Raw genomic sequence first — 12,838 nt, 5'->3', positions numbered from 1 at the left:
AAAGGATAACTGAAAAATAGAAAAAATAGACTGCACTGGCATATGAGGTCTTACTGATACACTAACAATACCTTTAGGTTTATACTGGAAAAATCCCCTCTCACTTCTAAGTGTTGATGCACACCCCCAATCCACATGAAATAATGAGGCTGAGTTTTGCAATGGTCCTTGACTATGTAAGGAGCTCCCTGGTGCTCTGCGAAACTCAGGCAGTCACTCCACAGCTCAGCTCCAAAAAAGCAGAAAGTAAACTCTAGACATAAAAGACTACAGGAAGACTGATCTTTATAACAGTTTTTTCAGTCCTGCATGGCATCCCTGACTCTTACTTCCATTTTGCTTTGCTGAGCTGAAAAAAATGCTTTTATAAACCAATTCCTTGAACTTGCAGAAGAAGGAACAAGGAATATACAACAACTGTTGTTGGTAGAAGATTTGTTACTCCGTCTTTCTCTTATTGTAGCCTATGGCAAAACAAACCTTTCAGTGAGTTCATTAAAAACTAAGTTGTTTCTTTCAGGAGTGTATTTTCTACCAAAAGTGAATGTAAGAAAGTAGCCTCTCCCTTAGTTATGAGTTCTCCAATGTTTTCTAAAAAGTGCCTTACAACTATATAACAAAGTTTGTATTGATACATTTAATAACCACAAGGTGAAATACACTACTGTTCTTCTTTAATGTATCTGATTGGACCAATGTTGATATTAAATATAAGGTAATAAATGTTAGGTCCTTCTGACAGCCATTTTCATGACAAGTATTTGGTGCCTTAAATCTCTCCACACTGAAACATGGTACAAGTATAGGATCATGAAGACATCCTTTGTCATAAAAAAGAAAATAGAATGCATAGACTACTTCAAATTTTGACAGGATAACAAGGAAATAAGAACATAATAATYCCTTTTTAAAAGACAAACTTTAAAATCAATTTAATTAACCAAGCAGGCATTGTCTTAAGGAAACCTGACACATTGCTGGCTACAAGATCACTTGAGACATCTGTGAGATGCAAGCCTCCTGGCTGGTACTTGGGTGTGCGGTAACCACATTCGTGATCACAACATTAGTGTCAGWACATTACATGCATATTTATCCTGTATTAGAACCTTCTGCTTCGGTAATCACTTCTTTGTAAAAAATCAGAACAGAGCCAGCAAACAGCACAGAGATGCCAATGATAGATGGAATACTAGCCAAACTGAAATATTCTGCTGCTCCACTTCCCTGATAGTTAACATTCAATGGGAGCTAAAGATCTGTCTCGATAAAATAAAGGTCAGCAACTGGACAAGGCATGTGACATGGGCAAATCATTCTTGAATTGATATCAAGAATGAGAGTGACCTTCATATATTTACATAAATTGTTTCTTTTTCTTAAAAGACTGACTTGTCTGGGGCAAGTTTGTTGACTGTGTAGTACATATCTTGTGTAAACATTCTTGTTTGCATGTCAAACAGTGTTGGAATTTGCTAACTGATGTTACCTGCCACCGCTTCGGCTCCTGGGCCRAGGTCATYCGCCCCGGGGTTTCAAAGCACGGACATCAATGTGATGGTACGCTAAGTGATGTTTATTGCTTGCTTCACACATCCTTTATAGTTTCCCCTCTGGCGGAAGCCCTGCAGGCGATGCCCAGTCTCCAATCACAAGCATAGCCTGGCAGTATATACTTATTTGGCAGCGCTGTAGACACGTCCCTATTCTTTCCGTAGCATCGCGAGATCTTTGGAACGCCATGTCTTATGCTAAATCCTGTCTTATGCTACGTCACTTACTTATGCTAAGCTCTCAACATTTCTAAGTTCCCTACAAAACTGCCTTTCTACACATATTACTCCAAACCTGAGGACATGAAACCCTGAGGAAAAAGRCATAAAGGCAATGAAATCAAGCAATGACTTGGTGTCCGAAGTGTAAATCCAAATCTGTGATTTTTGCGATATTTATGCACTCCAGTAGAACTATTTCTTTGTTCATCAGACGTGTAGTTTATCTCATATGATTTCTTTGAGGTATCACATTTATGAAGACCTGGAGCCACAACAGTTACAATGGTTACTGTTGTATGTGAAAAGTTGTTTTCTCTTCTGGATGTCATTGAATTGTGTCAGTGTGAGAGAATTGCTCAAGAAGAGGGGGAACTTGGAGAAAGACAGAGCCTGACAGAAGTTCTGGCATTGCAGAGACTTACTTGAAATGAGAGACAGTTACCAATTCCAGGATGGTTGGTATCTGTGGAATCCACTTCTCCCTAGGCAACACAATCTGCCCTCCCAGCCTATACTAATAAAAGTGAATGGAGGGTAGAGTGGAGTAGAGTGGAGTGAAGACACCACAGTCAAACTATTGTACTCGCTGCAGAGGTGGCAGCCAGGTGGTGCCACATAGCTGATTGATAGGCCAACGATGGTAGCAGATCAATTTCATCTGCTAAACTTTGCTCAGGCTTCTTCTCCTTCTGATCCCATTGTAATACCGTTCCTCACTAAGYGTGCTCTCTAGATTAATAACAAAAGTAAATATGACTAAAATTACTCAAGTTCCACGTAGATGTAAAAGAAAATGTATAAAAACTAAGTGGGGKAAAGAATTAGGAAGAAAGAAGTGGGAAGAAAGAACTAGGAAGAATTAGGAGGGAAGAAAGGAAAGAACTAGGAAGGAAAGAAGGAAGAGAAGAGAGGGAGGACTCCATCGTAACTTCTGGATCAGCCRACAGGCTGAACCCATCCCCCCCACCTCGGGTCAGGACACCACCTGAGGCACTCCTAAAGATTGAGRGCCCTCTCCCATCTTCTAGATGAGTGATGATTGTCCCTTTGTACAATAGGCACTAGCTAAGAACCCCACACTGTAGAGAATTTCCTATACTTGCATTCGAAACCTGTGTTCTAAATGTTGCATTTGAATAAATTGCCCTATTCATGAGCTCRACCACTTGTCTTGAAGGCGATCGGACTGACGGTCAGCAGACTGTGGATGAATCTGATACTGCCAGAAYTGAGCTAATAGTTGATCACACTGTTGGGGAACTCGATTCRCTCCTAGGAAGGCGATTGGACCAACAGCCAGCAGATTGTGGGTGAATTCGATACTGCCAGAGTTGAGCTAAGAGTCAGTCACGCTATTGGGGAACTCGATTCGCTCCTAGGAAGGTGATCAGAATTACAGTCAACAGACTGTGGGTGAATCCGACACTACCAGAGTCGGGCGTATAGCTGGCACAGTATTCGTTATCCCTAGTAAGAGATGAGTCCAGCTGCTCCTGGTCCCTCTGGACCTTTGAGGATGTTCTGGAATGCAAGTGAATTTTGCCCCCCTTCCCTCATCAAACCACAACAGTCAGTATGCTCTATGTGCCTTCTCCTCCTGCTTCATAAGTCTTYCAGAAAACTTTGCAGTGGTATTTTTAGACTTTACTATTGTCTGCCTCAATCCCCTGCCAAGGGACAAATTCAGTGAAATAAATACATACTTGAAATTTAGCTTTTTGAATATATGCTTCAATGTATTGGCTACAAGTGCTGATAATGATATCTCTACATTAGGATTACATCCACTTTTTGTGTTGTGATCAACTAAATGAAAGAAATGAACATTGTGGCTGATGGAGCTGACCCTAACCCCTATGCTACAAAGTCAGACTCCCATTTGTTTGTCTCTTGACTGGTCTATGCCTTTTCCACAATAAGAGATAATGAGGCACTACAGTTACTTGAAAATGCAGTGGCCAGTGTATGTGTCTTGAAGATTTGAGTGCTTTGTGAGCTGGTGGATGTTATTGATAAACTATTCTCCATTATCTTCAAAAGGTCCTGGAGAACTTGGGAGTACCGGAGAACTGGACGAAAGCCAATGTTACACTAGTCTTCAAAAATGGCAAGAAAGGCAACTACAGGCCAGTCAGCCTTACCTCCATCCCTRGAAAAGTGATGGAACAGCTGATATTGACACCTGGGGAGGAATAATCCCAGACACCAGTATAAGCTGGGGGCTGACCTTTTGGAGAGCAGCTCTGTAGAGAGGGACYTGGGCATCATGGTGGATGGTGAATGTCAAGTTGACCATGTGTGACCAAGTGTGGCCTCATGGCTAAGAGGGCCAATGGGTTTCTAGGGTGCATTAAGAAGAGCATCCCCAGCAGGTCAAGGGAGGTGATTGTCCCCTTCTAGGCAGCCCTGGTGAGGCCACATCTGGAGACTGTGTCCAGTTCTGGGCTCCCCWGTACAAGAGGGATATGGAGCTGCTGGAGACAGTCCAGCGCARGGCTACMAGGATGATCARGGGCCTGGAACATCTGCCCTGTGAGCAAAGGCTGAGGGAGCTGGGCCTGTTCAGCCTGGAGAAGAGAAGGCTGAGGGCGGACCTGATCAGTGTGTATAAATACCTCACGGAGGCAGTGAGRAGAAGGGGGCCGGCCTCTTTTCAGTGGTGGCCAGCGATAGGACTAGAGGAAACGGCCACAAGCTGAGGCRCCAAAAGTTCCACAGGAACTTAAGAAAACATTTCTTTGCAGTGAGGGTGCCAGAGCCCTGGAACRGGCTTCCCAGGGAGGTTGTGGAGTCTCCYTCTTTGGAGATCTTCAAAACCCRYTTGGACRCAGCCCTGTGCCACRTGCTCTAGGTGACCCTGTGTGTGCTGGGGAGCTGGACTAGATGATCTCTAAAGGTCCCTTCCAACCTTAAGGATTCTATGATTCTGATTCTATGATTCTTTCACCAGTTATAAGCAATAAACTTTTACAAATCATTTTCATTCTTCTTCCATTTACAGAGGCTGTAGCAAGGTATAGTTGTCTCCCAAGTCCCTTATAATAGTTCTAGAAAAATGTCCTTTCTCTTAAACATAATGCATCAGCTGAATGTATGATTCAGTATGAATTTAGTCAGGTTGATTACAGCAGTAACTCTGATGTTCATGAATATCTAAAAGGAAAATTGGATGATTTTCCTTTAATTTATTCCATGTGTCCAATTTATTTGCTGTAGAAATGTTGCAAGCAGCACAATCTTTAAAATTTAAATTATAATGACATGCTAAGAAATATCAGAGGTACCTTACAATATAACTAGTGATTGAAATGCTGGTAAGTCATATACTGCTGTGCCACACCAACATTTAAGATTGGCACTTTTTGTAGACTGAAAATGACACAGAATATAGTCACATACATATTGTCACAGAATAAGCACATGTTCCAATATATTCCAATATTTGGTACTTCCTGGAGCTCAGAGCAATGCTTTGGATATCTTGCTTTGAACTGGGATAATATATTTAAATCACAGAGAAGATGCTTTAAAATATATTTTAAATGAAATTATTCTATCTAGAAACTGCACTTGCTGTGAGGAACAATATAATTTTGGACCTCACTTACTTGACTGCATGGTGGAAATGATTTTTGTACGTAACTTGCTGTTTATGGACTCTTCTCCTAAGTAATCTGATATCTCCAAAAATTAAGCCTAAGCAGATTTGAAAAATTTTGTAATTTAAAATCACTAGAGTGTTACCTTATAAATCAGTATGTGCACTATATGAGATGAGTTATATGAAAAAAAGAAAAAAAGAATGAGAAATGCTGGAATGAAAATTTCAAACTTCTTACCCAGAAAAAAAAAATCTATAAGAAATATAAAAAGTAATTTATACAAAAATGTAACCTATATTATTGAAAAAAAAAAATAGTAGCCAGTAATCTAGTAGTAATCTAAGAGATCTTTGTAGTAGTAATCTAAGAGATCTTTGTCACTTAGTAAGTTCACTTAGTCACTTAGTAAGTGGCATTAGTAATGCCACTGCATTAAAGGTGAAATTGCCTTGCCTCCAGCTCTTGTCTGAGAGACAAGCACAGAAGACATGCATGCCCCACAAGGATGGCTCAGGTTCCCTAAGACTACTAAAATGACATTTTATGCCTACTTTGAGGCAACTGGATAGCATCTCAGTATTGCCACAGCTCATATAAATCCAATGGTCCTCCCAGTGAAATTATGGAAATATTTTACAGCTACTCACATTAAAATGTGAATAGCCCTGCATTCAGCCAGAAACATTCTTTATTATCTAAAGCATATATTGATCATAAAAATGATGGATATGAAAGCARTAAGTCTAGAGAAGTGATAGAATAAAGTAAAATAAGTATTTTTGAAATATTATAATCTCTAATTTTTTTTTAACCAAGTGTTTTTCAAATACTAATGAAATATCTACCTTGATTTATTCATCTTTTAAAAATTGTGTGCTACCCAATGAGGCTAACCAGAGCTACTGTCTACAAGAGATGCACGTATTTTAATCTGGCAGCTTTCCCTGCTTTCACTGCTAGGGAGCAAGCTGCAAGTCCTCAGCTCCCTGCTTGTGCGCCACACACATCCCCATACACCCCACATGGTGTATATGGTAGAACAGAATACAGGAATTCCCTAATGAAGAAGACCAGGCATGATGTTAAAGTATTGCTTTATTGTAAGCTGTCCTCAATATGATCTGAGATATTGTAAGGTGTGCTCAATATGATCTGAAATACAGAAAGCAATGACTGTATGTCCCTGTGCATTATCAAGAACTTCAAAGGTAAAGCAACTTAAGAGATTTCAGGACTGGGTCTAGAGATTCAGCTGAAATTTGTTTACTCTCATTCTATGTAACAAGACAAAAATCTTTTCATATTAGGGGATTTCTGTTTTGTTGTCTTTCATTTTACAGACTTGTAAGTGATCCTTCCTGTTAGGAASTGAATGATGAATATTCCCGAACTGTTAAACATGAGAGAATGACTTGACTGTAAGATAAGCTATACAGACACACAGAGTCCATTATACATTTCTTGTACAAACTTGTGAATGGTAATTTCTTATATTTTAAGCAATCTGATATACTTTTTGTGCTATTTCATGTCTTAAGAGTATATCTCTTTTTACCAATTAACATTTGGTAAAAAGATCCATGTGTGTAGATCAGCAAACCAAGGAAATCTTTTYGAAGATGAGTAGATTAATCACAGATGATTTCAGTATTACAAAACCTGAAATATAACAAACAGAACRAATATCCCTACAGCCCATATATTTAAATTCCCCAGTGCAATAAATCATGGTGATCATGTCTTCAGCCTTCRCTGTTAGCAGTACTCACCCCGAACAAGCAGCTCTGCCTCATCAGACACCGTGTCTGCTGCAGTCTGTACCCGGCAGCCGTATCGCCCCGCGTGCACCAGCAGGATGTTCCTGATCATTAAATCTGCCGATGATGCTTGCTGCAACAGGGATGAAGTGAGAGTTTTAGAATTAATAAATCTGTGCGTTTGAAGTAATTTGTGAGGGTGCTTGGTATAGTGTGAGAAACTCGTGATTGAGACTTCCATCTTAACATTTAAGCGCTCTAATATCCTCTTACGAAGATTGTAGGGGCACTGAACCTACACAGTTATTAATGGAGATTAAAGAAGAGCATTTCAGTTTTTAATAACTCTGACTTTACTTAAAGCACACTATGCATATTTGTATGCACAAAGAAAATCATTTCAAATGAGCACAAAGAAACTCATTTAGGAGACAAAGAGAAGTATTTTGGGTTCATTCACTGGTGTTAGAAAGGTACTATTAAAGGTCTTTCTTCTGCTCCCTCTTCTTTCTTCTTACAATGTAGTGATGCTTGTAATATATAACTGGAATAATATCACAATAATTTAAAAGATAGTCTTGGCTCTACTTTATTGAGATCAGTATTCCAGTCAACAGTAATTACAATGCCCCCAAATTATGAAAAGAAATGGAAAATAGAATAAATAGAATGGAATGTAGAAGAGTCTTTTGGAGAATGAATGGCTTTTTTTTTTTTTTTYCCCCACTAAGAATTTCTGAATTACTTTAGGATTTCAAGAGATGGTGTCAGAGTTTGCATGTACAAATCATTATTATATCCAAAGCCTACTGCAGTCAATAAATGTTATTTCATCAGATTTAGTGAGCTCAAGTCCATAGATATTATTGATCTAATATTGTTTCTTTCTACTCAGAGAAAGGGCATAGCATAAATGAAAGTCACCCTGAGTACATGGTTAGTCTAGCAATTATAGTCTACATTTTCAACTCCAATGTTTACAATGCTTGTATTTCTTTTTGATGATGGGAATCAACAGATTTAACAAATTGCCATATGCATTTTGATCGTTTTAAGGTTTTTTTTTTTTCTTTTAAAAGTCTAATGAATGATTAACTCCAACTGAGTTCCAACCCATTGTTTTTCATTTTGAATGTCAAAGAGTTAAACCTGGCAAAATTTCAAATTTTCCTATAACTCACTGTAAATTTCCTCATTACTGTGTATGATATGCAATCCTAGCATGCTAAGCTTTTTTAATATCAATTATTTATTTTGAACCATGTCTTGTTTATACCTTTAATACCTTCTAGATAGATAGGTAGATAATCAACCATGTACATACCAGAAAGGATGACAGAGAAAGCCATGCAGCAGAGACAGACAGAACTGGGGAAAGTTGGAGAATGAGCTAGATATAAAAACAGAAAATGATTTCAAAATTGCCTAATTACAGTCCATTTGGACTGTGGCAATGCTGAATAGATAAAAAACACATTTGGTTTTTCTTTTTCCTTCTTTTGTCTTCATCTATAAATGTAAAAGTTTGAATAATGTTAGTAGAGTTTTAGAARTTTGTTGTGCAATATCTTTAGAGATTTTTGACAAGTTGTTTCATAAGAATGCATAAAACCATACTCAAATATGAGGAAACAATGACACAGAGCAGATCAAGGTTGCCACTGGGAACAAAGAGAACATGGGCATGATCTATAGCTCAATAACCCTGCGGATATAAGAGAAGTAGTGAAAATAGTGGTGGTATTTTGCTTTTTCAAGTACAATCATTGTGATATATCTGGAGGCAAGATGCTCAGTCCAGTCAAGCCATAATGCAATTTCTATATTTCTACTCCGGTGTTCCCCAAGCCTTTGCAGCTAACTTAGATCACAATTATAGAAAAGAATATTCTGYAGCTGTAAATGTAAAAGAAGAGCACATGGTGGCACTTCCATAAGGGAAGGGAAAGGGAAGGGAAGGGAAGAAAGTTTTCAACTCATACAGCACAATAGTGTTTATTAGCTATTGAAAATGGGATTATTCAAGATGGCTAATGCTTCTGATACAAAGCCTAAGACATTAGAAGGATAAGATTAGGAACTTTTCTCCTCTCTCCTTTGAGGATTATTTACAGATAGTGTGTGTTATATTGTTAGGTAGGGAAAAAAAAGCATAATAAATGGCAACTGCCTGGTTTTATTGCTAAGGAGCTGTTAAAAATCTTAGCTGTCACTTTAATTTGTGGAAGTTTCATGACTATATGAATAGTAATATTCTCATCAGGAAAATACATGTATTTCATCTGCATACCTACGTAACCAGGCAGATTGACRGCATTTGAAAGAATCACTTCTGCAGGAACACTGCAGTAAAATACATCCTYATGAAACACTTAAGTTTATTACAAAATAACAGAATATGCAGCTAGCATTACTTAAAAAGTTGAGTGCCAAGAAATTTATCACACTGTGTTTTATACAGATGGATGTGTACTTAAACATTAGCATCTTGATCATSGAAAATTTATGGAAACATTTATCTTCTCTTCAGATTAGGAGAAGCTATATCTATATTTGTTCTTCAATGGTGTCAAAGGTCTTTACAAATTTTAGGGACTCTACATTTTTGTGAAGGTTTAGAAAAATATAATAGCAATTTTGTAATGGTTAGCATATTCTCTAGGCATAAAGTGCTGCGTAAGTAGGCTAGACTTGTTTGGCTTGGAGAAGCCTGAAAGGGCATCTTATTACATGTACCAATATCTGAGGGGAGAATATAAAGAGGATGAAGCTAAACTCATCTTGGTTACGACCAGTGACAGGACAAGAGGTAATAAGTACAAATTAAAACACAGGACATCCACATGATGGTGACAGAGCCCTGGAACAGGCTGCCCAGAGAGATTATGGGGTCTCCTTCTCTGAAAATCTTCCAAACCCACCCGGATGCCACCCTGTGCCCTGTGCTATAGGGGTCCCTGCTGGAGCAGGAGGGTTGGACTAGATGATCTCTATAGGGTCCTTTCCAACCTTAACCATTGTGTGATTCTGTGATAATCTTAAATTTTCTACCTTTTATCCTGGTTTTATGTAAAGGTTTTGCAACATATGTAAACAGTCAGTAAAGACTTCATTGAATGAGACAGGTGCTGTTGTTATTTTCATACACTGAAATTTGAGGACTACATGTTGTTATCCTAAAATGCCTTCACTGGGAACGAAGGAAATTTTTTTATGCAAGAAAGGCATAAGAAGTACAAATGGCCCATAACAGCATCTGCAATATCTTCCCTGTGGCTATTAATATAGAGAATCCGTTATACATGGTTGATTCTTTGAATTACTGTCAATATGTCTGAATAATCGTCCCTTTTATTTATGCTGAAATTTAACTCTATGTCTAAACTTTACCAGGATTGGAACAAAGCCAAAAGAGAGGAGAAAGAGCCTTAAAAATTGACATACAAAAGAGTGGACTCAAGTTTTAGACTGGATTAAAAACAGTAAGTAGTTGAAAACAAAGATGATACAATATTAATGGTTAATATTAATTAATTATTAATGGTTCAAAGCTTTTTTCCCTTTCTTTTGGGGCTTTATTTTATTTTATTTTTTTTGGTGGAAGTCTTGGTGGAGTATGGTTCTTTTTTCTTTTTCTTTTTTTTTTTTTTTTTGAGCATAACATGGATACTTATATCAAACTAATATGTAATAAGAGCCTCAGAAAGGCCCGGAATGATGTTCTGGTTTTCCAAAAATTAAGAAAATGTCTATAAATTTTAATTGCATCGGCTGTATAAAATTAAGATATGACATGAAGGTTAAGATAACTACAAATTAGGAAGGCAGCTAATTCCACACCATTGTGGTGTGGAATATATCTTGTACTTTCCTAAAGACAAGGCTTTCAAAGATTCTAAGGAAAGTTAAAGGTAACCTCTAAAGACAATGGCACTTGTGCACCTACTGCAACACTGAATATATGCTGGTCTTCACTCAACCACAAACACAAAATACATAATAAGAGAGCTACTAATGCTCTCTATCATTACTAAATCTTATTTTTAGGTCAACAAGTTATTGTGTGATTTATATTACCCACCAAAGGATCTCATTCATCAGGTTCTGAGTGCCTCCAAAGTTCAATTTACTGTATCAATCTATTGGTCTTTCTGCTGCAGTATGGTCTGTTATCTTGCAACAGTTCTGCCTGCAATGTGTCTAGTTAGACACACKGTTATATACAAGCCATTGCTCACATGCAATAATTTCTCACATGCATCGGTGCCACCTATACATAACCTTTGTTGTTGATTTAAAGATRCTTTCCCTATTCATAAATGTTCCAAGAAGAATATTTTGCTCAATGAGAACCACCCATCTACATGTATCTATCTTACCTATTGCCCTAATGTTTTTTACAGAGAAAAAACAACAAAAAACTTCTGGAGAACTTACTTATTGTTAGTGCTTTTTTTTTTTTTAACCATTCCACATACTTACTGAGAGGAAGTTGTACTTTTTTTTTTTTTTAAATATTATTTTGATGTCAAATCTTATGAGATTGTGAGTTAATTTATAGTAAATTAACTTTTACTTACAGATCAAAGTGAAATTATGCTTCCTGTAAGGCTTAGTTCATTATCTTGAATCAGTTGCCAAGAAACCTCTCTGTTAATCTATCCATTCATTTTCTGAATTTTTACCCCTAAACCAACATAGTTCTTGCCTTGCCAACACATTATCCTACCTTTTCTTTCAAAGGCTTTTCCCAGTAGCACTCTGTATTCTGCCTGCATCGAAATGGCCTCACAGTTTCATGGTAATGACCTCTTCTAACATCTAGTAAATCTGGTAAATGGTACTGTTTACTTCCCTCTGTCTCTTCCAGCCAAGATTTAAACATTGGCTTGTTTAGTGAGCAGTTCATTCAAACTACAGAATCATATGTGGAAAAATATACATGAAATAGAGCAGTCTTAAATCACTCTCCACATATTATCAATCCTATTATCCATTTCATCTGTCTTTAATTCCTTTTGCTTTCCACATTAACTGTAAAACTTTCAGAGTCCAAGCACATACATGCTACATGAATGTAACTCTTTTGTCTTGGAAAGAAGGACAAAAAGGTTAGCAAGTTCAAAATACTCAACAGCCAAGACATTTGACTTGGCATCACTGAAGGGAGCTTCTGAGCTGCAAGTCTGGAAAGGGTCTATTATTTCTATCAAGCACTTTGGTTGAGAGCGCCATTTGGCCAGTAGGCAGTGAAAAATGTCTCTCTGCTTAGGAATAATGTGTCTAAAAAAATAGTGAGACTACTTTTAATACATCATGGTTCAGCAAAGATTAAATCAACAGGAAAAGACTGGCCAAACGCACTACCATTGCAGGGAAACATGTTTTATGGTGAAAGCCTAGCAAATGTTTGGAACAGTTCTTTACGACGACTGCAAGGGTTTGTCACCCTGTTTTGGAACAAAAAACTTTCTGGCTGTCACCTGACACTTTTGACGGTTAGACATGAAGGTGTTTTCCTGAAAAAGTAGTTTCTACACACTCACACACACACACACACACACGCACGCACGCACACACACACACCCACACAGGTTTGGTAGAAAAACATAAAAATACTGTACTATAATGAGACAGAGATGCAGAGGTTTTATCCAAGGCAAGAAAGACTCAGGCTGTTAAGGATATTTTGTTCAACTTAAAT

The 12,838-nt window shown here is 37.7% G+C and overlaps 1 protein-coding gene across 1 annotated transcript in view; it reads right to left on the bottom strand.

The window, feature by feature from the left end:
* Positions 1 to 12,838, bottom strand: part of CNTN5 (contactin 5) — a 615,891-nt gene that overhangs the window by 54,163 nt on the left and 548,890 nt on the right. Inside the window, exon 15 of the mRNA XM_026034957.1 lies at positions 7,147 to 7,267. Coding sequence (XP_025890742.1) covers positions 7,147 to 7,267 — 121 coding nt within the window. The remainder of the gene's footprint in view (positions 1 to 7,146; positions 7,268 to 12,838) is intronic.

Source organism: Nothoprocta perdicaria, unplaced genomic scaffold (assembly GCF_003342845.1).
Source record: "Nothoprocta perdicaria isolate Ctin4 unplaced genomic scaffold, notPer1 scaffold_153, whole genome shotgun sequence".
Classification (NCBI taxonomy): domain Eukaryota; kingdom Metazoa; phylum Chordata; class Aves; order Tinamiformes; family Tinamidae; genus Nothoprocta; species Nothoprocta perdicaria.
Note: the sequence above shows the minus strand (reverse complement) of the source record. Positions and strands in the feature narration are given on the sequence as shown.